The sequence below is a fragment of the Gossypium hirsutum genome, chromosome A05 (assembly GCF_007990345.1).
Source record: "Gossypium hirsutum isolate 1008001.06 chromosome A05, Gossypium_hirsutum_v2.1, whole genome shotgun sequence".
Classification (NCBI taxonomy): domain Eukaryota; kingdom Viridiplantae; phylum Streptophyta; class Magnoliopsida; order Malvales; family Malvaceae; genus Gossypium; species Gossypium hirsutum.
Genome location: NC_053428.1, coordinates 28,717,138 through 28,744,814, shown reverse-complemented (window position 1 = coordinate 28,744,814; position 27,677 = coordinate 28,717,138). Strand labels below are relative to the sequence as shown.

The 27,677-nt window shown below is 34.8% G+C and overlaps 3 protein-coding genes and 2 long non-coding RNA genes across 7 annotated transcripts; 2 read left to right on the top strand and 3 right to left on the bottom strand.

The window, feature by feature from the left end:
* The first annotated feature begins 803 nt into the window (after window positions 1–803).
* On the top strand, window positions 804–1,955 carry LOC107957578 (uncharacterized). Its single transcript, XM_016893116.2, has 4 exons — window positions 804–1,139; window positions 1,210–1,340; window positions 1,438–1,538; window positions 1,642–1,955. Exons 1-4 carry the CDS (start codon window positions 1,082–1,084, stop codon window positions 1,775–1,777), a joined length of 426 nt encoding a protein of 141 aa, XP_016748605.1. The 5' UTR covers window positions 804–1,081; the 3' UTR covers window positions 1,778–1,955.
* A 3,075-nt stretch (window positions 1,956–5,030) lies between these two features.
* Window positions 5,031–6,258, bottom strand: LOC121229017 (uncharacterized). Its single transcript, XR_005926436.1, has 2 exons — window positions 5,897–6,258; window positions 5,031–5,707 (listed from the first exon to the last, which is right to left on the bottom strand). It is a non-coding gene; the product is annotated as an uncharacterized lncRNA (long non-coding RNA).
* An 8,322-nt stretch (window positions 6,259–14,580) lies between these two features.
* On the top strand, window positions 14,581–17,450 carry LOC107957579 (uncharacterized sugar kinase slr0537). The gene is made up of 8 exons (XM_016893117.2): window positions 14,581–14,938; window positions 15,480–15,743; window positions 15,829–15,900; window positions 16,004–16,042; window positions 16,203–16,310; window positions 16,523–16,620; window positions 16,702–16,813; window positions 17,031–17,450. Exons 1-8 carry the CDS (start codon window positions 14,792–14,794, stop codon window positions 17,277–17,279), a joined length of 1,089 nt encoding a protein of 362 aa, XP_016748606.2. The 5' UTR covers window positions 14,581–14,791; the 3' UTR covers window positions 17,280–17,450.
* Window positions 17,451–17,551: 101 nt separating this feature from the next.
* On the bottom strand, window positions 17,552–20,016 carry LOC107957580 (proteasome subunit alpha type-1-B). The gene is made up of 2 exons (XM_016893118.2): window positions 19,374–20,016; window positions 17,552–18,264 (listed from the first exon to the last, which is right to left on the bottom strand). Exons 1-2 carry the CDS (start codon window positions 19,722–19,724, stop codon window positions 17,776–17,778), a joined length of 840 nt encoding a protein of 279 aa, XP_016748607.1. The 5' UTR covers window positions 19,725–20,016; the 3' UTR covers window positions 17,552–17,775.
* Window positions 20,017–20,373: 357 nt separating this feature from the next.
* LOC107961234 (uncharacterized) lies at window positions 20,374–27,421 on the bottom strand. Of its 3 annotated transcripts, XR_005926434.1 has the most exons (6): window positions 27,213–27,421; window positions 26,800–26,943; window positions 26,586–26,691; window positions 26,142–26,503; window positions 20,868–22,581; window positions 20,374–20,742 (listed from the first exon to the last, which is right to left on the bottom strand). It is a non-coding gene; the product is annotated as an uncharacterized lncRNA (long non-coding RNA). The 3 variants fall into 3 exon arrangements; XR_001701228.2 differs by having other exon boundaries at window positions 26,800–27,419; XR_005926435.1 differs by lacking the exons at window positions 26,142–26,503; window positions 26,586–26,691; window positions 26,800–26,943; window positions 27,213–27,421 and adding an exon at window positions 22,776–22,953.
* Window positions 27,422–27,677: the final 256 nt, after the last annotated feature.

The following is a 27,677-nucleotide window of genomic DNA, read 5'->3' as shown; positions in this document are numbered from 1 at the left end:
ACTAAAACAAAAAATTACATATAATAATTCATAATGGAATTATCAATAGACGTATCTTCTCGCTCAACAAAACTAGTTTAGCTAATGCATCAGCTACTCGATTGGTCTCTTTGGGAACATAAATCAAGTACCAACACATTTCAAAAACCAGAATTTGTTGAATCCTCCTTATCAATGAACTTTTTGAACTACGAGACTTACTTTCACTAATGGAAATCACATTTTCAAGATTATCTAATCAAATAGTGACTTCATTGTATCTTTGTTTTTGAAGAATAAGTAGTCCATCCAGTAAACAACATAATTTATTTGTTAGCTCTCTAAAAAAATAAAATCATTTTAATATAATTTTTTCTTTAAACTTTTAACTTGTTAAAAATTCAAAAATTTTAAATTTTTTTTCTGTATTTATTAAAGTAATTATCGGAACGAGTTCATAATTAATCTTTCGCATTCTATAGACTTATTAAGAGTAGATACTGATTATAAATTTTAAAACTACCCTATACTCAAAACGAGAATCTAATAATTAAGGTAAAAAAGAGACTTACCATCTCAAAATTCTTGGACTGAAACTACATTAGCAAAGCCAAATCTAGATGGGAGAAATGGCAAGAACAAAATTAATCTCGGAGCGGGATAAATTAGAATCGCTGACTTGACACCCATATTTTATCCTTATCCTCAAATGGATTTTCATCATAAAAACTAGTAACGTAAATTAATGCGCAGTCAGTGTCATCAATAGTTTTGGATTATCAAATGGAAGATAAGAATGCCAAATACTTCACAACCCCTGCATCAGCCCACAATTTTCATAAAACCCTCTGGTTTTCCCATAGCTTTGACGAAAATTCTGTTGGCTGCTAAATAGATAGTGGAGCTTGTCGCTATCATTTTTGTCAATACCTAAGTGAATTAGCTCCGTTTTCAATGGAAATAATATACTTTGGTCTCGAGGATAAGGACGAGAATAAGATCAAGCCTATATATAAAAAGGCTTTCTCAACATCTGCTGAGACATAGTCACAAATTACTACTTTATTCTGGTTTTTCAAGAAAGTAAAAGCAAACCGTTAAAATGGGTTCTTTAATGGCGGGATGGGATTCTCCTGTATCAGAATCGGATCCTACATCAGGTAATTTCAGTGAATTCTTTAGTGATTCCATGCTGTTTTTGCCTTCAATTTATTTGAATATGTTTTTCAGTAATACGCCAACGAAATCGATCGTTGACCAAGGAAGAGATCGAAGCTTATTGGAAATCAAAGAAGCAAACGGAGGAAGAACATCTTAAAGCTACTTTTAGTCCATCATATACCTGCACTCACTCTTACCTGGTATATAAATCTTTAAAACACTCCCATTTTTCACTCATTTGATAAATTTTCGGATATAGATACGAGGATATGATTCTTTTACATCTATATATGGCAGGAAACACCATTGGAGGAGCATGGAAGTAAGAATCTGAGATCAAACTCCAGCCAGGAGGATGCAGAAACAAGCCTGGAGAATATCATAAAGAAAAATGGCTGGTAAGTTGCTAAATCTTAGTTGACTAGTTTACTTAATAGAAAAAAAAAGGCTTAAAGTTGACTTTTTCTTTTAATAACGTAAAATTAATGTAAATGATTGCAGGTGGACAAGGAGCAATTGGGCATTCTTGAATGAACCGCCTGTACTTGACCGGCCTACCAACAGTTACAAACCACAGTTCCACGTTGCCAACCTTTCTGCTTCCAAGCTTAACCCAGATTCTGGGATCAGTGTTTAATCTTTACCTACTAAATAAATGCTGTATCTTTTTGGGCATATTTTAAGCCTAATCCGTATATGTTTATGTTATACAAAGCTGTAAGAGCATTGCTCTCAAGTCTGGTTACGTAATGAGTGTGTGGAATCTGTACAAAGTTGTACATTGGGGGATGAATCTGTATTTAGCATTTGTTACACTTCACATTTCTTAAAACTTTCTTTTACAAACAAACAAACCATACTAATCAAAATCTAGCAAAGGGGAATGCATTTCCGTTTTTATGACATCTGCATTTGGAGTCGGTCCAGTAGTGGACAATTTTTGGTGTGGAATGCATGCTATGGAGTCTTAAAAGTCCATAGCGACTCAAACAGTGTTTATGGTTGGTGGTTCGAAGACGGTTGCTGATGAAGGGCTTTAACTGCTGCTGCCACATGCCACCTGTGTGAAGTCGATTTGGAAAATTCTTATCCCAAAGAAGGATCACATCGCTTGTTTGATTGGATTTATCTGAATACAAGGAATGGCCTGAATCTAGTGGTTGATGATGTCGAATGGGAGATTTTGCTCGCCATGGGATATGGGATATTGAAATGTCCAGGATAAATGTGATAATGTGGTTGCAGTTCATTGTTGGATCAGGATTGTGTTGATGGAAATTGTCCGCGGCTAGTTGAGATATCGAGGAACTTTGCAAAAGCAATGAATGGTCTCTCTTAACCATGAGGCGAATAAAGTAGCAGATGAGTTGCCCAGCTTACATGTTCACAAGGACCTTGGTTTCATCATGTTTGATCGACTATGGAATGATTAATGAAAACAATTACGTTTTAATTATAAAATCTTTTATACTCAGCTTGTTTCATTCAAAATAATTTCAAGAAAATCTATCAAATAATAAAAAAATATTTTACATTAAATTATTCAAACACCAAAAAAATATTAATTTTTCTATAAAATTAATACATTTTTGAAAAATCGTTTTCTAAAACAAATTTTCCGTGATAAAATTAATATTGTTGATTATTCTTGTAAAATGTTTGTGTGAATGTTTTTCAATGAAATTCTATTCTAATAAAAAATTTATATTCACATTATGAGTTAGAGGAAGTCTTTTTTAAAAATTCACATCAACGATCAAATTTATTAATACAGCTAATTATTTGGAAAAAATTCACATCAACTATTAAATTTATTAATACAGCTAATTATTTGGACTAACTAATGATAAAATTATAGTTTCAATTTCTCTATTATGCTCACATTTGATATTTAATCTTTATATTTTTTTTAAGATTTAATTTATATTTTAATTTAAATAATTATATGTGATAATCGTCTTATTATTTTACTATTATATCATTTGTATGTTGACTTATCTAAGAATAAAAAAAGTTACTTGTAGTTGAAAGGTTAAAAGTGTTTTTTTTTGAACTATTTATAAACAACATGGTGGCAAATTGGTATGACACTTTTTTTCTAAAGATTATACAACAATGGTCAAGTTTCAATTTTGGTCCCTATACTACGCTCGAATTTAAGATTTAATCGTTATACATCAACTTCTCAGGGGCGAAGCCAGAAAAAAATTTTGGGGGGCCGAAGGAAATTTTAATTTTTTATAGTCTATATATTTATAATTTTTAAAGGATTAAATTAAATTTTTATAATTTTAGGGGGGGCCAAAGTGGAATTTTACCTTTACTAATTTAAAATTTAAAAAAAATCTAAAGGGCCTAAATGAAAATTTCCCATTTTAGGGGGGGTCGGGGCCCATGCCTGCCCCCCTGGTTTCGCCCCTCCAACTTCTTGACATAATTTAGTATCTCAACTTTTATAATGTCATTGATTAGACCAAATACTTTATTTTAATTAAAATGGTGATGTAATTTTTAAGAGTTGTTAAACACTATTAAAATTATCTATGAAATTCACATTTATTACAATGTGTTTTTTTATATAATTACCAAGTGAATATTTTGTTAAAAAAATTAAAATATCACTTCAACGAAATTAAACAGAAAAATTTTATAATGCTAATAATTGGAGTTGAATTTTTAAATTCAAAAAATGAAGAGATTAAAATTTTAAAAATAAAAATATGAAATTCTGAATTCTAATTCATGAAAAATACAAAAAAAAATTAAATATATTTTAACTTTTAAAATTTATTTTATATTTTAATTAAAAATCAATTAATCCAACACGAAATGCGGTAGTAGCTTGTTAACAAACCAAGTGCTCTTTGCTATGTTTATTTTGGTTCCTTGGATTCAATATGGTTTTGTATTTTAATGATTTTAAATTCGTATTTGTTTAAGTTTATTTTTAGCGTGAGTTTAGATGTGTTATGCGGTGGTGTATTTAGCTTACTTTTTGTCTCACGTTAAAGTATCGTTGCAATATCTAATCTCTCCACTACCACTATTATTTTTATACTAACATCAAATAAATATACTGTCCATCTAAACCTACACTTAATCATCTACTTTTACAATGGACTTTCTCCTTATAGGCTATTTCCAAAGTAAATGACTTGTTTGGGCTTTAGAGATAAAGACTTCAATAGATCACTTTTAGAGTGGCTGAAATTTGAGGGAAGTGATCTCAATTTATTACAAAATAATAATGGCATAAGATAAATTTAACCATTTATACTTTTTATCAATTAAGTTCTTATTATTTTTAGGTAAATTATATCATTAATCAATAAATTGTAAACACAATATAAATTTGAATAAATTGATTCTTTTATTTGTTAAGTAATTTTATATGAATACCAAAAGTAAAAGCGGAGATACTTTGGCGGAAAAGAAAAGAAATGCAAAGACAAGTATGCATGTTGGACCTAACCCACGTGCGAAAATCTTGACCCCCCTAACTCTAGCCACGTTAGCTAGTCATAGTGTTGATAAAATATTGTTAATGGTCGGATCTTGATTGCAATAATGAAGCCCTTGATTTGGGATGTTCCTTATCCCCGTAATTTCAGCCATCTCCTTTTTCCATTATTTTTGTTTATCCCAACCTTTTATTTATTTACTTTATAATATCGACATTTTTAAATTTGGATACTGACACTTAACATCAATTATAAATGCTTTTTATATTATGTTATCATAATTATGGATGATTATTAGGAAGGATAGTGCCTTAACCACGGGTGGTGGATTTATCATCTTATTAATTTCCAACCCTACCACTATAGGGAGGTATATATATATATATATGAGATTTGAAATTTAGGATAAAAAAAGCAAGAAAGATCAAAGAAAAAACATGTTAACTTCATCTACTTTGAAAGTAACCACTTGAGAATTGGGTAAAATATCTATACAAACAACGACAATGAACGACGATGAATCCTTGCTCGATGACCGGACTAGAGCGGAAGAAGACTCTGCTACTAAAAAGGTCTGATTTAAATATGGAAGTCATGATTTCTTGGCAAGCATGGCGGTTGACTCGTCCTCAGAAGGTGGAGTTTCTAGGAAAGACAAACTTTTAGGTGGTTAGGTTTCGAACTCTTTAGGCAGCGACGCTAATATTGACTTAGAATTCGTTGAGGGTGATATTCATAGATCTAATCTCAATGGTATACCCGCCATTGATTTCTTATATCGCATCAATAAAATTCTCATAAAAAGGATAGAACTCACTGTGGTGGTCAAGTTGCTTGGGCGCAACATAGGTTATGGGGCTCTATTAAATCCCATCACCAGCCTTTGGAAGCCTGCGCAGCCCTTTCACCTTATGGATGTCTCAAACGACTATTGCTTTGTCCAATTCTAGTGTAGGATGGATTTTGACGCGGTGCTGACGCAAGGCCTTTGGATAGTGTTTGGGCATTATCTCATAGTTCAACCGTGGACGGTGAATTTTGACTCATCAAGACCTTTTCCCTGCGGTGTGTTGGCTTGGATCCGCTTTCCAGGTTTATCGGGATTCCTATATCAAAAAGAATATTAGAGGTGATCGGTAGCTTGGTCGGAAAAGTTGTTAAACTTGACATCAAAATTGATAACAGAAAAAGAGGGAAATTTGCCAGAATGGCTATTTTTGTAGATTTAGAGAAACCCCTTACTTCACAAGATCTTATCAATACACGACTGCAACGTGTGGAATTTGAGGCCTTACCCGAGGTATGTTTCTCGTGTGGTAAATATGGGCACTCTAAAAACTCTTGTCCTTCTTATTTGGCAGGTGGAAACGGTCATGATGGAGAGGGAGACCCCACGGGCTCTTTGCGAAGTGAAACTGCTTCGGTGCGAACGGAGGATACGCCACCGATGATGGGTGATGCCTTCGGGCCCTGGATGGTGGTTGAGCGTAAGTCAAGGGGAAAACATGATGTATTTCGTGGGCAAAAATCAAAAGTTATGAATGGAATCTTAGGAAATTCCAGATTTGATGTATTATCTTCCATCGATTCTGAGCCCTTAATGCCGGATTTAGAGGCGTCCACTAAGGATATTAGAATGGCTAGGTTTTCACAAGGGGACTTTATTAGAAAATTGAAAGGCAAATACATGGGGCTAGAGTCTGGACCGATGGCTGAAGAAAATAGAGGAGAAAGTCTGTTGGACCCTATTGAAGATGTTGGGCCTTGTCTAAAATCCAGACCCCTGAAAAAAATTGACGCGAAACAGACGCTGGAAGTGGAAGCCCGTGTTTCTACACGTACTACTGATCAGACGCCTAACAGAGCTGGACCTAGTTCGGCGTTGGGCCCTATGCTTAGTGGTCAAGTTTTTGTGACTGGCGGTCTTGAGCTTAATCCTACTCTAGGCCTTCCGCATAAAGAAGCTGGGTCTCTGTTGGACTGCTTTAGATCACATCAGGCTTTGGGCCAGACTTCAATTATAAGCAGTTTGGGCTTGGAGGGTGCAGCAGGCTTTATGAATAAAGACCCAACAACATCTATTTCTCCTCCCAAAGATTTGGCCACCTCTTTTCACGTTAATCCCACCTTCAAAGAGGCTCAATTTAGTCCCATTTCGAATGCACTTGATCTTAAAAAACATACAGCTGTTACTTTTCAAGAGAAATTAGATATTAAATCTAAACCAAAAGTGCGTGTTAACTCTCCTAATATTTCTAAAGGACATGCTGTTGAAAATGGGAAAAGAAATGGTCATAGTGGGAAATCTTTATTTAAATCTATTCGTGGACGTTGAGGGAAATTTAAACCGGCCAGTAGTTCACGAGTCTCTCTTCCGGAAGCTATGGGTTCTATGGCAGAGCTCATTAGTGTACAAGCTGGAATTTCTTCGAATAATTCTAAAGTTATAGTTGACAATGTTTGAGTTACTGATAGCTCTTACGAGGTTAGTTCTTTCTCTCATTCTTAATTTTATGAATTTTACTATATTTTCTTGAAATTGTAAGGGTTGTGTGAGTTCTAAATTTGTTAGAGTCTTATGGGAATATAATCGAAAGCATAGACCAGATTTGATCAGTCTCCTTGAAACTAGGGTCAGTGGTGAGAAAGCGGTTTTAGTTATTACCAAGCTCGGTTTTAATAATTCTCATCATGTGGAAGCGGTCGGCTTTTCAAGAGGTATTTGGATTGGGTGGAAGTATTCGGTTAACGTGGAAGTGCTCCAGAGTCACCCCCAATTTGTTTTAGCCAAAGTTTCTAATAGCTCCCTTCAGTAGCCTTTCTTGGTCTCCTTCGTGTATGGCAGTCCTAATAGACAGAAGAGGAGGCACTTGTGGGAGGCTTTGCAGAGCTTCATTTAGGTGGATAGGTCCTCGTGGGTGGCGATTGGTAACTTTAATGCCATCCTTTCATCTAGTGAGAAAAAAAGAGGACATGTTTTAGGTAAAAGATGTTATTTCTTTGGTAATTTAATGGATTTCGGCCAACTTCATGATTTAGGTTTTTAAGGGTCTCTATTCACTTGGCAAAAAGAGGGGATTGTTGAGCGCTTGGACAGAGCCATTTGCAAATATCGCTTGGAACGCGATTTTTCCAAACTTAATGGTGACTCACTTACATCGACTTAAATCTGATCACAGACTTCTCAAACTGTCTCTTTTACCTGAGGTTCCTTCATTGAAAAGACGTCCATTCAGTTTTTAACCGGTTGGACTGAGCATCCATCCTTTTCGAATTTTGTTAAGGAGAATTGGAGGATGTCTATGAACATGTCATCCCTGCATTCTAAGTTCACTGACCAGGTTAAGATTTGGAATAAAGAGGTTTATGGTCATATTTTCACTCGTAAGAAGCTTTTGACTCATAAACTGGAGCGTATTAAGATGGAACGAGATAGAACTAACTCGAAACTTCCTAAGCAAGTTGAGATGGATATGAAAGAAGAATTGAAGAATGTGCTTCATCATGAGGAAATCTTTTGGAGGTAAAAAGCGCGATGTGATCGGTTGGTCTTAGGAGATCGTAACACAAAATTCTTTCACTCGCGAATGCTGAGGAGACGTAAACAAAATAGAATTACTGTTTTGAAAAATGGATTGGGTGAGTGGATAATGGACGATGATCGTCTGAGGCTTGAAGCAGTTAATTTCTACTCTAATCTATATGTCGAGCATTTTTGGCCTATACGAAACTCTCCATCTGTTGCTTTCCCATGCCTCAAAGACGAAGATTTTAATTTTCTTAACAGACAAGTATCGGATGAGGAAATTAAATAAGCTCTTTTTGATATGGCACATTTGAAGGTTCTAGGGAGTGATGGTTTCCATGCCCTATTCTATCAGAGTCAGTGGGATCATGTTGGCACTTCAGTCTGCACTTGGGTCAAAGAAGTCTTCAATGGTAAAAGTATTGATTTGACTTTTAATAATTCTCTTATTTTGCTAATTCCCAAAACTCAAAACCCCGTGGAGTTCTCTCAGTTCCGGTCAATTAGCTTATGTTCTGTCCTTTACAAGCTGGTCATGAAGATTATTGCTAATAGATTAAAAGTGGTCTTCCCGAAGCTCATTGCTCTTAAGCAAGTTGGTTTTGTCGCAGGATGTAATATCACTGACAACATCATCATTACTCAAGAGGTTATTCATTCGATGAGGGGTACGCAGAAGAACAAGAAGTGGATGGCCATCAAAATTGACCTGGAGAAGGCCTTTATTCGAGTACGATGGAACTTCATTGAGGCATCGCTTCATGCTGCAGGTATCCCTATTTTTTTATAGAATGTTATTATGTCTGCAATCTCTAGCTCTACTATGCAGGTCATGTGGAATGGTGTCCCTACCCAGAAATTTCGTCCAGCTAGAGGCGTTCGTCAAGGATGTCATTTATCTCCTTACTTGTTCATTCTTTGCATGGAGTGGTTAGGTCTTAGTATTCGCAAGGCTATTGATGTTGGTAATTGGTCTCCTATTAGGCTGTCCCGTGGTGGCCCACCGTTATCCCACATTTTTTTTGCTGATGACTTGATACTCTTTGGCCGTGCGGATGATAACCAAGCTCGAGTCATCAAAAGTATTTTGGATGAATTCTGCGATTACTCGGGTCATCGGATTAATTCACGTAAGACTAATATTTTTTTCTCTAAAGGAGTGGACGATAACTTAGGGGAACATATTATTCATTTCTTTGGTTTTCAAAAAAGTTCTAATTTAGGGCATTACCTTAGAGTTCCACTTCTACACGACAAAGTCACCAATAGTACTCTGAATTTCGTGGTGGAAAGGGTTCGTAATAAACTATCCAGTTGGGATGCAAGTCAGCTTTCTTTAGCTGGAAGGTTCGTGAATACACTTTCAATGTAAAAGATCGAATATGAGAAATACCATGGAAGTTTCATGGCCCACACAGGATTCACTTTTTCATTTGGTTGGCCCTAAAGCATCGCCTCTTAACAAACTCAGAGAGGGTAAGGCGTGGTTTTGGGAGCAGTAGTGCCTGTAACCTTTGTGGTCATGACTGTGAAGATGCTGTGCACATATTCAGAGATTGTAATACTGCCAGACGCATTTGGGACAAGCTTATTCCGCAACAAAACCTTTCAAGTTTCTATTCTGGATCTTTTTTCGATTGGATGAGGAGTAATCTTCAGAGCCATCCCACCCCTTTAGATGGAATTGATTAGCCTTGTCTCTTTGGAATCATCGTGTGGCGCATTTGGAAGAATCGGAACCTGTTCATCTTCCAAGGTATTACTTGGAGTGTTGATGAAATTATTAAAATCTCTTATAGCTGGGCGAAGCAGTATTCATCCACTTCACAGTTCTCATCTCATAAAGCTCGAGGTCATCTCCATAATTGGCCCTTACCTAACAGTTGGGTGAGTTTGAACACAGATGATTCGGTTAGATTTGTTGAAGGGTTCGCCGCTGATGGTGGTTGTGTGAGAGATCATAATGGTAAGTGGATCATCGAGTTCGCTAAATATTTGGGTAATTACACTGTTTTAGATGCAGAGCTCTGGGGAATTCTAGATAGGCTGAATCTTATTCTGGATAGATTTTTCGAGAAAATCCTAATTCAAACTGATAGCACTGAAGCTATTAATGCAATTTTGGATAATACTTCGGAGAGTCCCAACTCTGCCTTGGTTCGGAAAATTCACATTATCTTGAGGAAGATGAAGTAGTGGAGAATTCAGTATATTCCTAGAGAAGATAACTTAATTGTTGATTGTCTGGCTAAGTCTGTTCGTACTAGAAGAATAGGATTAAGATTGTTTGAAGATTCTCCTTTGAGGGTCTAAGCTTTTATCTTTTATCTCCTTTTTTATCACAAAAAAAAAAATTAGAATAAAAATACTAAAATGATATTAAATTATTAGAAATGGATATAAATGATATGATATCTCAGTTTCATACAAACTTTTCTCGTATATTGAAAATTTTATATGTTTTTATAAATTTGTAAACTTTGTTAAAATTTAAAACAATAAGTTTATTTGTTAATAATTGATTTGAAGAATGATAACTTAACGTTGTCGTTAAGGATTGGACCTTTTGTTCTTAAGACGAAATTGCTCATCACTTGATGTACACGGTTTCACTGTAATTGTTTCTCAATATTTTAACAACACCACCTTAAAAGGTTGCATATTTCTTAAAAATATATAAACTCATGAAATTTTACTCAAAATTCTCTCCATGATAATAGAAATCTAAGCTAAAGTATAGTAGAATGTATGATTTAAAATTTTGCATTGGTATTGTTGCCAATGTAAGAGTACATGAGTTCAAGCATGCTAAAGCACATTTATCCTGTTGGGATGAGTTATGAGTGATCCTAAGCACTCTATCAATTAGAAACTTTAAGATACTTTCACAATTAAATTAGATTTTTAAAAAAAAAATCAAGGAACAAATAAACCTCATTAATACATAATCTACCTAATTCATGAATGTAATTAATAATATACATATATTCCATAGTTAAGGAATGTTAATTAATCATCATTAAATAAAATGAAAATCCTAAACCCTATACTTGAGACCTTAAAACTAATATCCTAAATTCAAAAGTTTTTAATATTTGTTTATAATAGTTATGTTTAATGTTTAATTATATTTTGGAATAACATTTGGTATACCACCAGTGAAGTTTTAAAATTTCACAACCAGGGCCAGAGGTTGACAAATGTCTTATAATGTATAGTAAAATATTAAAAAATAAATATTTAAAAAATATATATACATGACAGTTTTTTAATGTTACTTGTGAAATAAAAAAAAAACACACTGCCAGTGCACCAAATACTAACTCGTATGTTTAAATAAAATTATTAGTATTTATTTAGGAGTCTTCTATATTTTTTATTTAATTTAATGATGATAAATCATATTATTATTTTTCAATGATACATAAAATTTATACACTAACTATGTATCAAATATTATTCTTTTTTATATACATATTTTATACCAGTTTTTTGTTTGTAGTTATAGAAGGTGAATTAAGATTACCAATTTTGTGAGGTTTATTTTTCTAACATGTTATTTTATTTTAATTATTATTACATTCTTGTAAATGTAGTTGTGTTTGGGATATTTAATTATTATTTATGTGATTAACTAAGTTTGTGTCGCTCATCAACTACTTCTTAACTCAATTGTAAAATTATAAAAAATTTATTAATTTTACAAAGCAATAAATATCATTTTGATCGCATTTTTGTATTTTTATAAACCAACTCTCTCTATAATAATCTATTTATCTATCAAAATTTTGGATATTACATAGAGATGATTGTTAACACCTCATTCGATACACCTATACATCATTTGAAATTTTAATTATTTTTTAATTTTAAAAATTTTAAAATTTTAAAATATAATATATTAATAATATTAATTAGAGATACTTAAACTACATTTATAATAAAATTTATTAAAGATTATGTTTATTTAGTAAAATATGATTAATATATTTATATATAAAATTTAATTCTATTAAAAAAATATCTTAAGTAAAGTTTGTTAATTCTATTTCACGTAGGAATATAATTAATTTTACTAAAATTTAAAATGAAAATTGAGCTAATTTTATGAAGAGTGTACTTCATATTTTATGATTTTTGCCAATATAGATAAAAAATTATTATAGAAGTTAAAAGTAAAATATAAATAAGACCAGTTCTACAACAAACTTAGCTGCTCTAATGAAAAGTTGTTATAGATGTCGATTGCTATAGAAAGTGCTACCTACGTAAAATCTAGAAAAATACATATAATGATATTTGAATCCAAAGTTTCATGATTTTTAATTTCTAAATTTTACCAATTCAACCAAAGTTTCGTTTATTTTTTATAAATACATTCGTTATATAATTTTTTCACTAATATTGTGGGTGTGTCATAATCTAATTATAAATTAAGCTTCTAACCAAGTTGGCATAATAAGTCAATTAAACACTTACTCGATCAGGTAATGACTAAAATAACATTGCTTTATAAAATAAATAATATTATTTTGTCATGACAAAGCATTTTGATAGTGATCGTGAAATTGAACTCAGTGATGTGGTTCCACTATTGCAGTTATTGTCGATTAATCTTTGATCTCTTCTATTGGGCTCTTTTTACATACGGTCGTATTTGTGCAATAATTTGTAGCGTTTTATTCATTATGTCATGTTTATGTATTATTGTTATTTATGATTAATAAAAGTATTTCTTAAAAATATAATAAAAAATATTAATTGGTAATCAAATTGTTTAGTAATAGTTAAATTAAGTGTTGATAAATTTAGTATATTTGAATATTAATTATATATTAAAAATATATTTAAATAAAAATTCTATAAATTTCTTTTACAATAAAAAACATTAAATTTCCATAACATCGATGAGTTTCATTATGGTTTTAGATTTTATATTATTTTATATGTTTATTTGATTTTTATTAGATAATAACATCTTTTAATATTATAATTCACAATTTGATACATTCTTAAAAATTATTTTTAATACTTGATATTATATTTCCAGCTTTGTATATTTTATAAGTAAAAAGTTATGATTCATAGTTATCAATTTTATTATATACTTTTTTGTGTTACATGTATTTTATTATTTAAATTCTTATTTTTAAATATTATTAAATATTATAATTGATTAGTAGGTAATTGTGTATAATAAAAATTTAAAACTTATATATGCTAAAGATAGGGGAGGGATAAAACTAAAATAGTTTTATTTTACATATCTTTGTACCATTAATATTTTAATAATTTAATAATTATATTTTATATTTCATATCTAAATTTATAATTTCTAACTATTTGTTTATATAAAATGTCTTCTATTGATCAATAAATATTAATATATATATATAATATTATTGATATGATAGAGATATTAAATCGGTTCAAAAATTTACATACATGACAAATATTATTATATTTATAAATTCAACGATTGGATCATTAAAATATTAATCCTACAAAAATATGTGTTAAGGGGGGATCGACTCCTTTGAAAGTAGTCTTCGAAGTGTTGTACTTGGGGACGTCTATTCGATCACTCAACAATGAAAGGTATTGTCCTGCTTGGGGTTTTTGTCTCCCACTCAAGGGTGGAGACCCACTTAGGAGTTCTGCCTCTCACTCGAGGGAGCGTTGGCTCAAGTGGTACAAGGTTTGCTTTAAAGTATTATATACGGCCTTGGTTGGTAGTTTGATTTATACCATACCCAGGTATCTCCGTAATTATTCATATACTCAACCCCTAAGCGAGAGACAAAATCCCTGAGTAGAATAATACTTTTTATTGTTGAGAGAGAAAAATTTGAAGTATTGTTGTTGAATAAGCAATTTTTTTTTTTAAATCTGATTTTGTTATATGTGGCATTTCATCCAACAAAAAAAGAGACATGATAAAATGCGACATGATGGAAGTTATTTCCTTTTGTACAAATTCATGCACTACATGTAAAAGAAAGGGCATCAAAATTCTTTGGTTTTGAGAAAGATCGTGAGCATGTGCATGATTTTCCACGACATTCTTTAATGTTGCTTTGACAACCTTTAGGGCAAAATCAGTCAACACCTTAATAATTTTAAAGGTGGAGTTATAGCCTCTGATTTAACCTATCAAAATCTAACAAATTTACTCATTAGAAACCAAAAACAAAAAGAGAAAAATTTCCCAATATAAATCCAAGTTATTGGACCGACATCTTACAGAGCAAGTCAAGTTCATTTTAATGTTTACTTACCAACTGAAACTTGCCCACAGTGGATTAATCATTAGTATTTAACCCACAAACCCCCAATCACAGTTAAGATTTCACACCATTTGGAGCCAAAAGGCCCATTTTTTTTATAGTAAAAATCAGTGAAGAAACAAAATAGTAAATAATAAAAAAAAAGGCTGAATAGGCCAATAGGGGCGCTGAGGAGTGAAGGGCAGTGGCAGAGCCCACCTGACGCAGTGCTGAGTACGCATGTTCGGGGCTTTGCCTATATAATACTACATTCACTGCAAAATCCTATAGAGTCTGAGCCTGAGCCTTAGCCTTAGCCTTAGCCTGAGCCTGAGACTACTACTTCAAAGGAGACCCTTTTGAGGGAGTCACCAAAGGCCACCCAGCGGCTAAAAACTATGGGAGCAGAAACCTTGGTTAATAACGGGGAGGCCAAGGCTCCCCTTATCCTGGGACTACAGCCAGCTGCCCTCATTGATCATGTGGCTTGTGTCGATTGGTCCTTGCTCCATCAAATTCCTGGTGAACGTGGTGGCTCCATTCCGGTATGTTCCACTTTTTTTTTAACTACCCGTTTCATTAAATTCTTTTCTTAATTTTGTGTTCCTCTTTCTTTCTATTATTACTTGCTGTTTTCTGGGTTCACGCTCCTTTGTTTTAATTTGTCTTCATTGGTGTAATTTCGGGGTTATTGACTTATTTCTCATCAAGATTACCCCACTTTTATTCATTCCCTTCCCCCCTCGTTCTGCTATGTTCTGGACAATGAAAATTGAAAAGGCTTACCAAATATATCTTTTTTCTTTCTTAATTGGTTGATGCATGCGGGAGCTTTGTCAGTAACTATAACTTTTATGGTAATTTTAGGCTTGCGGACAAGACTTTTTTCTGGTTAGATTCTTACGTTTCTTCTACTTGTTCTCATGTTTCATAGTCGCCAATCCCAATGACATTTGCTCTTGTCTCCCAAGTTTTGTCCCAACTAAATCAACAGCTTTCAAGTTTCAACCATTGAACTGCAAAGTTTTAGATTGTTTTCTTGTTTGATGAGCATGACAATTTTAGACAATGGATTTGATAATGTAGGTGGAATTCAAGGAGCTTGAGCATATATTAAGCGAGTTGAAAAAGCATATCCTTACTTCAGTTGATGATCCATCTCCTATGAAGACTATGGCTGGGGGAAGTGTTGCAAATACTATTCGTGGACTTAGCTCTGGCTTTGGTGTTAACAGTGGAATGATCGGGGCCTATGGGGATGATGAGCAAGGTCAATTGTTTGTAAGTAACATGAACTTTACTGGAGTTAATATTTCGAGACTGCGAAAGAAGACGGGACCAACGGCTCAGGTGAACTTCATGATACAATTCCTATCAAAATTTAACTATGCTTTGAACATACTGAAACTTTCTTAGTGAATATGACATGATGCAGTGTGTTTGCCTAGTTGATGCATACGGCAATAGAACAATGCGCCCTTGCCTGTCGACCGCTGTAAAAGTTCAGGTGAGTGTTTTTGTTTTTCAGTGTAATAATCTGCTTTCTGATTTATGTCTGTGCCATACCAAGTACAAACTTACAATCAATTTTCTTCCTCGTTGTTTTTCAGGGGGATGAATTGACGAAGGATGACTTTAGTGGTTCTAAGGTGACCAAGGAGTTTTTTTTATCCGATTATCATATTCTTTTGGTCATTGTTTTCAAATGGCCAACGTAGATTGTTCACTTTTTTACCACATTTCATCATTTAGTCCTTGGCAGCTGGTTATCGCACAGAATTAGACTTAATGATGTATCTTTCATTGCAGTGGTTAGTAATGAGATATGGAATATTCAATTTGGAAGTTACTCAAGCAGCTATAAGATTTGCCAAACTAGAGGGTTTGTCTGTCTCCATCGATTTGGCCAGTTTTGAGGTAATTGGATCATCGATTTGTTTTTGCCCAAGGTTGGATGCAATGTTATGTACAGAGTGAATTATAATGTAACTAAAAACAGTTCCATTCACAAAAAATAAAACATTTTAAAAGCATCATAATAGTAAATGCTTCGACCTTATGGTTGATATCACTTCTCTATCATGGAACTCTTCAACATTTTATCTTATGAAGTCTGTGACTTTGCTCAGATGGTTCGGAATTTTAGAGAACCTCTTCTAAAGTTACTGAAGTCGGGAGATATCGACCTCTGCTTTGCCAACGAGGATGAAGCAACAGAACTACTAAGGTGGCTGTGATTATTTTTCAATTGCTGCTGTAACTGCAGTTGGTAGTAACTGATATATATTTTTCAATTTTACTTCTTTAGGGGTGAAGCAAATGCTAGTCCTGAAGCTGCACTGGAATACCTGTCCAAATATTGCCGATGGGCTGTGGTTACATTAGGGGCCAACGGATGCATCGCAAAACACGCACCAGAGGTTGGCCACTCACAACCTTGTAAACTAACCAATGTTTTTTCGTACTTTGCAGTCTTTTGTTGTTAAGAGATTATCAGTGCCTCTCATTTAGGGAATGCCTTTGTACTTGGTTACTAATCCTCAACTTGGAAAGTATGGCCAAATTGTGCACTTTGCCTTTATAGATGATATATGCATAGCTAAAGACCGGCAAAACTAAAGATTCTTAATATGACAGGTTGTCCGAGTTCCGGCTATAGGGGAGACAAAAGTGGTTGATGCCACAGGAGCTGGGGACCTCTTCGCTGGTGGTTTCTTATATGGATTGGTCAAGGGATTATCACTTGAGGAATGTTGCAAAGTGGGCTCATGTAGTGGTGGTGCAGTGATTCGTTCACTTGGGGGTGAGGTAACACCTGAGAACTGGCAATGGATGTATAAGCAGATGCAGATAAAGGGCCTACCACTTCCTGATATTCGGAATTGATGTCTCCACGATCAAACAAGCATTGATTTTCACTTCTATTGCTGCTATTTAATAATTTTTTTTCCTGAAGAAAATGGCAAACCTAATCAGTGTTGAATCATCACTGAATTATTCTGTAGAAACTCCTTTGCAATGGCTTCAATACATATATATATTAAGCGTTTATTATCAGATGCAAAGGCCTTATGTTACATCATCTTTTCCTTCGATGTACTAAATGCCATCATAAATTTGTCATTTTATGCACGAATCATTAAAACACTTACCCAAACTTGATCTAAAATTTCTTGAACATGCAATTCCCTAGCAGAGATTATGAGGCAAATTTAAAAGTTTCAGTATCTCTGAGCATAAATGTAAAAGTTTCAGGCCTAGCATTTGATTGTTTGCACCAAGGGTAAAAAGACAATTTGCGTAAGAGAATAAAAGAAGGAAATATCCAACACAATAATGTTTTCAACTGCCGAACATGGATGGAACCCCGGTTCTTGCATCCTCAAATATCCATTGGGGCTGCACCTTCATCTGTAGAACCACCGTGATCAGCAGCAGTGCCCTGCTCAGCGGCAGCCTCCTGACCTGTAGCAGCATCAGGTTCGGTAGCGGGGTCTTCTTGCTCCGCTGCAGTCTCGAAGGTATCAATGATTTGCTGTACAGTTCCCTGATCTAATACGTGGAACGGTTCTCCAGCCCCTACCACAGCAATTGTACATATTGAGCTTTTCAGAGTTTCTCCTTGCAGGGTCTCCCTTATTGCCATAATAGCATCTTTCACCAGATCATCCCTCGAGGAGCCTGTAAAGTTCTCAAACCTCCGTTCCAAGTATGTCTTTGCAGCTTGTGACCGTGATCCAATGGCAAAAGCCTGGTATTCGAAGTAATTCCCACTTGGACAGTTATAGTAAAGATGAGCCCCAGATTCATCCAAGCCAGCCACCAACAGGCCAACACCGTAAGGTCGTTTCCAAGAGCGTTGGGTGCAAACCTGCCACCAAAACATGAGCATTTTCCTTTTTACAATTGCACAAACAAATAAGATTATTATGCTTCTTTTGAAGAACTGTTTAACACTTTAACTTTCAAGAAATCCAGTGGGATTGGTGCTCCATTAGATATTGCTAGCTTTAACATCAACCATGTTTCGTTTAATCAGGGTTAAAAATAAAAGACACACACCAAAAAAAAACTGAAAACTCACTAGTTATACAGAGAGAAGATTTATCAACAATCATGTTTAATACCAAAATGATATGCAGATAACCTTGAGACTTGACAATGACATTTAATTCAGTAATACTAACAACATCAGCAATTACCTCAACAAATATACAGAGTCCATATTGAGTAATCCTTTGAAAGTTGGAAAAATGCTACTCGATCATATAACACCAGCGCAATTAAACCTGAGCACCATATGCTAATGTAAACTAGGTATCAAAATGGTCATTGTAAGGTACTCATAACCATCAACAATCTTTTCAAATTATCCTTTTTATGACATAATCCATTACCTGTGTTATACTGTGAAGTTTGATCACAAACAAAGAGCAACTTCACAGCAAGTATGATATTGAGGACCTAGACACTTCATACCGGGTACACTCAACCTCTTAGCTTCAACTTCAAAGTGAAGTTAACTCACTAACACACACATACATTGTAGCCGTTTTCTATTCGTATCATCTTAGTCGTCATCAAGTAAAATTTTCTTCTAATAGAAAACAGGTTGGGACATTTTTTTACATTGTTAATCATCCACTGGTTCACCAACAATGTAATTACTGATATTTGCGTATAGTTTCCACATTACTTGATCAATCAATGTTTCCTACATAATAGCCTTAAAAGTGAGCTAATTCTCATTGAGAACAGATTTGAAGTTTTATTTATTTTGAAAGCATTGCTCGAAACCTTCATGCTTGTCAAGACTTCAGCAAAGAACCATTTAGGATTTAAATCCTTAAGTCATTTCCAATTTCCAAAAAGAACCCCAAAATCAGCATCATCCGTCGGCTTAAGTGCACTGGAATTAAAGCTTAATATTTTCTTCTAGAAAATGTACAATGATTGAAGATTTTAGGAAATGAAAAAGACCTGTGCTTTATCGGCGAGCTGGACGACGAGTCTCCCAACAGGAAGCGGCGATTCGTAAGTGAAGCTGTAGTTGATACACTCGTTTCGCATATACCGAGAGAGCACGCGACCGTCGGCGGTGAGACCGGCGATGGCGACCCCAATGTGGTCGTCGACTTCGAAGATCTTCTTCTGGTGAGAAGACAATTCAGAATTAGCCTTGTTGACGCAACCCAACACCACATGGGTCTTGGATCGGAGACCGATCGCCGCCGAACCCTGCTTCACAGCCTCCATCGCGTACTCCACTTGGAACAACCGCCCAGCTGGGCTCCATGTAGTGACGTCGGTATCGTACTGGTTCCTGAACATTTTCCGTACGATACCAATTCAAATTGCTAGCTTTCTTCCACTGAAAATCTTTGCTTTTCCTCTCTCACTACGTTTCACTGAGGCTGTTTTAAGAGGGATTTTCTTCTTTACTTCTTCTTCAAGGCTTGAGAGAGAGAGAAAGAGAGAGAAACGTGAACACCAAAAACAAAATCGAAATGGCCAGCCCACTTCAATGGTTCGGTTCAGCCCCGTTACAATCCGAGTTGGGTCGGTCAACAAGTAAACGGCGGAACCGGCCGATTGGCTATCCAGAAATGGGCCATTTGTCTTTGCTTCATAGGCCAATTGGATTTATATGTATTTATAGTCAAAGCTCAATTTTCCCTAACACAGCTATTTATGTATTTTCTCGTGTTTAAAACCATCCATTTCATATTCTTGATTTTTTTTTGGTTAAATCCTATTAGTTAATTAATTTTAGTAATTTTAGTTTATATATTTTTTAAATTTTAAATTTCAAAAAATAATAATTAAATTTGTTTAATTAAATTTAATTATTTAAATTATATTATAAGTAATATATATAAGTAGAAAATTTTAGCTCACTATAATAATTGAAATTTTAAAATTTATAAGAATTAAATCTTAAAATTAAGTCCAATTCAGACATTGAAATGACAGGAGAGTATAAAAAGTTGTAACAATCTACTTTCATATTCAACACGAGCGAGAAAGATCAGCCATGGCAGCTTACGTAATAGTTAATGGCACCGGCTTTATTTGGATAATATAATAACACTGGCATCAGTCTAGTGTTATTTCTAGACTTACATAACATGAAGGGTTGGATTTGGTGCAATATACATACATATATGCTATAATCAGCATCTAACGTAGCAATAACATGCAAACCCTAAGACTTCGCGGAGACAGGCGCCACTTAAGGCACCTTCTGCATTCCTGCATTGCCGGTTACAAAGTAAATTGCCCGGACAAAAATTGGTTGCCCAAGCTCTACTTCGCCTCTCGCAAAGTTGTGCTTCCACCACTTGCGTCCCTGTTGTTGTTCCACAAAAACGTTAAAGTTTAACCAAACATATCTTAGCATTAGATCAAATTATATTCAATAAGTATAGATTTTTAAGTATCAGAAGATTATAAAATGAGATGGTGCTTAATTACCGGAGTAAACCAGGAGGAGGAAAGATAGGAAAAGGAAGGTATAGTTTGGAAGAGGGCCCAATAACTTAGCCATTTCAGTCGATTTTTGTGATATATATATGAAAGTGGGAGTGTAGAGGAATGGAGAGTGGTATTTATTTGTAGAGTAACTAATGAAATGAATGTGAGGAAGAGGAAGAGGTGGATGATGATGATGATGATGATGAATTTCTCCACCGATCAGGTTATTCACCTTTAGAACAAAACAACAAAGAAAGAAAGCTGTGAAGCAAGTAACATCATTTATACATGTCTTAAGTAAACTTGGGACCGTTGTCAGACATGGGGTCTCTTTCAGAACCGCTTGAAATTATGAAAGGGGTGGGCTTGTCGAGCATTAAAGACAAAAGAGACCCACCCAAATGGAAATGAAGGCATTCGAGTAAGCCCAGAGTTCAATTTTCCTTTTCAACGAGTTTCATTTCCTATCTATTGGATACCCCTGAGGCCCTTAACGTAGCCTAGTCTTCTTTGATTTTCTCGCCCCAATCCGATCAAATGGAATGACCGAAAGATAGAGAAGAAGATGATGAAAGCGTTAGTAAAAACGATGGAGAGGGAGAGGCTAGTGATGAAGATGATGCTCTGAAAATTGATAAGAGCAAACAAATGGACTTCGGAAAGCTTGAGAAGCGTCTATTGATGTGGTTCCTTTTAGAAAATCAGTTCATGTAATTACTAAATTGAATTATTTGTGTTCGTGGACAATTTGATTGTGATGAATAATCTAATTGTGGCGTAATTTTATTTCTGCAAATTGACTGTATTTACGTAGGTAAGAAAAATATAACATTTTACATTATTGTTGCTTATTGATTTATTTAATATTTGAAATTCATGAATCCACGTCCTCCTGTATTAGAAGTGATTATCTCCAAACTATGCATTTTAATTGCATTCAAATATTCTTTAATTTATGAGGTGCCAGTAAGATTAAAAATAACTGTAACAATATACTCACGTTGCCAAGAGTGCTTTGCTGAGAGTCCTAGAGAAAGTAGTAATTGCTGTGGCTTGGGATAGGGGAAAGTGGTGGTGACGGTGGTGATGAGAGGGACGAGATCTCCCTCCTAGCAGAAGAACTTGTTCAATTATCTGTCAAAGGGTCGATGGTGGTTTCGAATGCGAAACCAACTCTGATTTGTACAATTTGGACAGAGAAGCTTTACAACCCGGAAAGTTTTAGGGCACAGATGAAAAGCATATGGAAGACAAAAAAGAAGTTTAAGATTCAAATGGCAGGGTAGAATTTATTTTTGATTGTGTTTGATTTAGAAGAAGATCTGAAGTCGATTATGGAGGGGAGACCATGGCTGTTCCGGAAAAGCCTAATATTATTTGACAGGTTAACTCAACTGATGGAAAGATCCCAGATTCGGTTTAACTCATCACTGTTTTAGATAAAGATAGGTTCGTGTTTACCAGAATTTGATAAAAAAGATCTATTACATACCATTAGTGTCACTTTTGGAGGGGTGCTCAGATTTAAATTAATGGAGAATTGTGTCGCCTTAGAATAAATCTTAACGTGCAAAATCTCTTTGACGAGGTATTTTTGCCTTAATTGATAATATTAATAAATCGTGGATTTCTTTTAAGTATGAGAAACTACCAATGTTTTGCTTTGGATGTGGAAGAATGGGGCATGTCCTTACAGACCGTAGTGAGTTAAATCCTGCAGAAAAAAACAAAATCAGAGATGATCCACCATACACGCTGGCATTAAAAGTAGAATCAAATTTAATCGAGAAGGAGAGTATGAAATTTAATGTTTTGTCAAAAAAGGTTATCGCTCAATGCTCTTATACAGGTGGTTCAGAGGTGCTAGCAATTAAAGAGAAAATAACTAGAGAAGAAAACAGTACGAACGGGATGTTACAAGGGACACTACAATCGAATGGTGTGGAGAAGAAGACAAAGGAACAAGAGGAAGTATCTACGCTCATGACAGATGAATAGATGAATGAAAGCAAGAACAGACTGGTTAATAATTCAAACTTAGCTAAGAAAGCAAGTTGGAAAATAATTGCTCCAATACAAATGATGACTCAACCAAAGGATGAAAGCTGTATTAGGAAGAGGAAATCTCTTGAAGACGAATTTGAGAATTGTTGCGCAAAAGCTGCATATGAAGACGGAGCTAAAAGGCTAAAAAAAGATGGAGAAAATGTGTGTGGTGAAATGTTACCAGAAGCGATAATTGATGCTATGGAGCAGAGTGATATTCAACTATTTATGGGATAGGCGGCTGCCAAGAGGCAAGCCGACCAGACGCAATGAAAAGCATAAGCTGGAACGTTCGTGGATTGGGGAGTCCACGGGCAGTTAGAAAGCTGTGGTACTTTTTAAAGTAGCACAATCCCCTATGTGGTCTTCTTAATGGAGACAAAAATAGATAAACAACGTATGGGAAATGTTAGAAGAAGTTGTGGTTTCTTGAATGGGATTGATGTTGAAGCGGAAGGTTCGCGAGGTGGTTTATGTTTAGCATGGAAAAGAGATATCACAGTTACTTTAAGAAGTTTCTCTAAGAATCACATTGATGCAATGGTTAAGGAGGAAAATGCTAATGAATAATGGATATTTACAGGCTTTTATGGCTCCCTTTATGTTAATAATAAGAATGCTTCTTGGAATCTGCTACAGAAATTGGGACAAGATTAGAGGCATCCATGGTTAGTAAGTGGGGATTTTAATGAAATCATGTATTCTTTTGAGAAAAGTAGAGGGTTACCAAGAGATGAAAGACTAGTGGAGGCCTTTCGAGAGACTCTAGAAGAATGTTAATTAGAAGATTTAGGATATACGGGGGTTTGGTTTACATGGGAAAGGGGAAATTTTCCAGAAACAAATATCGAGAAAAGACTCGATAAGAGAGTTGCAAATGATAAATGGAGGCATCTTTTTCCAACCGGCAACATTCATCACTTAACTCATTCGATGTCTGATCATTGTCCATTTCTTTAATACTAAAAGTGGAAGCATTTATGCTGGGAGTCCACGGTTTAAATTTAGCTAGAAGTCCACTGTTTAAATTCAAGGCGTGGTGGATCACGGAGGAGTCTCTCTCGAGAGAAATTAAAGTATCTTGGGAATCAAATACAGCCATAATATTGGAGAAACTTGAAAAGCTACAATCAAATCTAAAGGAATGGGCAGGATTAATTAAAAAAGGGCGAGAGGGGCTAAAGAAAAAGGTCACTAAGGAACTTGAGATGTTGCTGGAGGAAAAAAGAAACGATGATATGACGGTAAAGATTATTGATACTAAGGTTCACTTGAACATGGAAATTGATAGATATGAAATTTACTGGGAATAGAGGGCAAGGGCAAATTGGCTTAAAGCAGGGGACAAGAACTCATCCTTTTTCTACAAGTATGCCTCATTTCGTAGGAAAATAAACACAATATCTAGGCTAAAGCTTGATGGAGGAGGAGAGGCTACTGAAGTAAGTAAGATCAATGAAACTGCTACTTTATTTTTTCAGAAGCTATTTACGTCAAAAGGAGTAGGAGATCGATCTCATCTCTTAACTGGCATTGAGGAGATAATTTCGCCAGATATTAATACCGATTTGGTGTCAAATTATACAGAAGAAGAAATGTATTCAGCTTTGAAAGGAATGGGGCTAATTAAAGCACCAGGACCTGATAGATTTCCAGCATTATTTTTTCAACGATATTGGCACATAGTAGGTAAAGATGTCACTACTTTCTGTCTGGGAATTTTAAATAATGATCAAAATTTTAGCCCTCTCAATTCAATTGATATTGTGCTGATTCCAAAAACCCAAAATCCTACAAATTTAGCAAACTTCAGACTTGTTAGTTTGTGCACGGTTCTTTACAAAATTATGGCTAAGACAGTTGCCAATAGACTTCAAGGAGTTATTGGGAGATGTAATGATGCGGCTCAAAGTGCTTTCGTTTTAGGAAGATTAATTTCTGATAATGTTTTACTAGCTTATGAGATCCTATACACATTTCGATGAAAGCGTACAGGGAAAAAAGGATATATGGCAGTTAAACTTGACATGAGCAAAGCCTTGATAGGGTTGAGTGGGGTTTTCTTAAGGAAGTAATGTTACGGATGGGTTTTGCAAAGGAATGGGTAGAATTAATTATGAGATGCATTACCACAGCGTCTTATGCAGTCAATATTAATGAAGGGGACGAAATTTTCAATCTACTAGAGGGTTGCGACAGGGTGATCCCCTTAGCCCCTTTCTTTTTCTATTATGTAGTGAGGGACTTTTGGCACTAATGAGATTGGCAATGAAAGTGGACCTGATAAAAGGAGAAAAGGCAAGCAGAAAAGGACCAGAGATTTCACATTTGCTTTTTGCGGATGATTGTATACTGTTCGGTGAAGCAACAAAAAAGGGAGCTATGCTACTAAAAGGAATTCTAAAGGAATACGAAGAATGTTCTGCCCAGTGTGTTAATTTTGATAAATCTACAATTTTTTACAGCTCAAACACACCAGAAGGAACAAGAGGTGAAATATCGCAATCTTAAGGGTAAGAGGGTCAACGAATATGGAAAAATACTTAAGCCTTCCTAATGTGGTTGGTAGACATAAAAAAGAGTTGTTTCAAAATCTTAAAGAAAAGGTTAACTCCAAAATTAAAGGTTGGAGTACCAGATTATTATCACAAGGAGGCAAGGAAGTATTAATTAAATCAGTACTTCAGGCAATTTCAACCTACGCTATGTCATGTTTCCTCCTACCTAATTCCCTATGTGGAGAACTGGAAAGGATTATTGCTAAATTCTGGTGGCAAAAGGTGCAGGGGAGAAAAGGACTCCATTTAAGTTAGTGGCAGCATATGTGTCGACCTAAAGAAGAAGGTGGAATGGGCTTTAGTAGTATGGCTAGTTTTAATGTCTCTTTATTAGCTAAACAAGGTTGGAGAATCCTAAGCAATCCTAATTCGTTAGTTGTGCAAGTATTAAAAGTTAAATATTTTCTAAAAATGAATTTCTTAAATTCGCGCCTAGGTAACAATAGTTCATTCACATGGAAGAGTATATGGGCAACTAAAGGCATTCTAGCAGATGGGCTATGTTAGAAAGTGGGGAGGGTACTGAAATCTCAGTTATTAACGATGTTTGGATACTAGATTTGAATTATTCCATATTATCGTCTCATGTTAATAATTTGAGTGACTTTAAAGTTACTGAATTAATTGATGATAGTTGCAAAAAATGGAAAAAAGAGTTGATAGCTTCTACCTTTCCGGTGGATGTAGCCGAGAAGATTCTCTGCATTCCGTTAGCAAAAGAGCCCCACGATGATTTTCTAGCCTAGAGAGGGGAGCCTTCGGGAGAATTCACGGTGTGTAGTGCCTATAAACTATTATAGGGCATTGAAATTGATCCTAGATCTTATGCTTTACAAACTGACTATAGGAAATTTTACAAAAATCTTTGGCTACTTAATCTACCTTATAAGATCAAAATTACAGTTTGGAGAATATCATGGAATTATCTACCTATACGGGTTAACTTGCTACATAGAAGGCTATCAAACAATACAATCTGTCTTGGGTGTGGAAGAGCAACAGAAACCATGAATCATCTATTCCGCGAGTGTCCTATTTCAACATCAGTATGGAAAGAGTTATCATTTTCGGAGTTACTACAAGCATCTCATCTGAAGTTTCAACAGTGGCTCACCTGGGTTTTTGAACAGAATAATTCCTTTAATGTAGGATCTTTTGCTGCGCTCTTTGGGCAATTTGAGGAGAAAGGAACAAGAGAGTTCATGGGAAGGCCAACAGAACTGGGGAAGAGATAGTAAGTTACATCAATAGTTACATTTCAGAACTTAATGGGATTGAAGAGAAAGTACCAAAAATTATAACAGGAGTCAGAAAGTGGAAACACCCACCTGATCAGTTTGTGAAGATTAGTTTCGATGTAGCATATGATGGGAACCTTTATCAATCGGCTGTGGAGATTGTGGCCAGAGATAGTGAAGGAAATGTTCTCTTATCATTTACAGAGATTCATCACCAAGTCGCATCAGCTTTTGCTGCAGAAGCAATTGCTTGCCGGATAGCAACCCAAATTGGCATCAACATGCAATGGACAAATATCATTATTGAAGGGGATGCATTATCAATTATAAAGAAGTGCAAGATAAGAAGTCATGATAAATCAATGGTCGGAGCATATATTCACGATATTCATCAGTTATTGGCTAAATCTAAAAAATATTGTTTTGAGTATATTTCAAGAGTGGCAAATAGTTTAGCACATACACTTGCAACGAAGGCACTAAAGAAAAAGTATGAGATTTACCTGGTAGGAAAAATCCTTGAGTATGCTGAGAATCTGAAGGAAAATGAAAAGATGAGAGAACCAGATTGAAGATGAAATGGAGGAGGAGGAAGACTGGAGAGGCTGAAATACGATATTTTATTTCTTTGTTTTTGAATTTTTTAGGCCGTTATTTTAGTTTCGGGCCTCTTTTCAGTTGCTTGCTATTAGTTTTTGGTTCTAGCATCTGTTTTATTATTTTTGTTTTTTTTCCAGGTTAAAAATTTTACTCCTGGGCCCTTTTGCATATGTTTTCCTATTAGTTTTGGTTCATGTTATGTGCGCTTAAATTTCATTTTAATAAAGCTCAATCTGAATTTAGTTTTCAAAAAAAAAAAATTTGAAATTCATTTTCTACATTAGTTATGAAAAGAATTTTGTTTGAAAATTTTACCAACTAAATATATTTTACGCAAAATCATTAAAAAAATTAATTTTTTAGAAAAT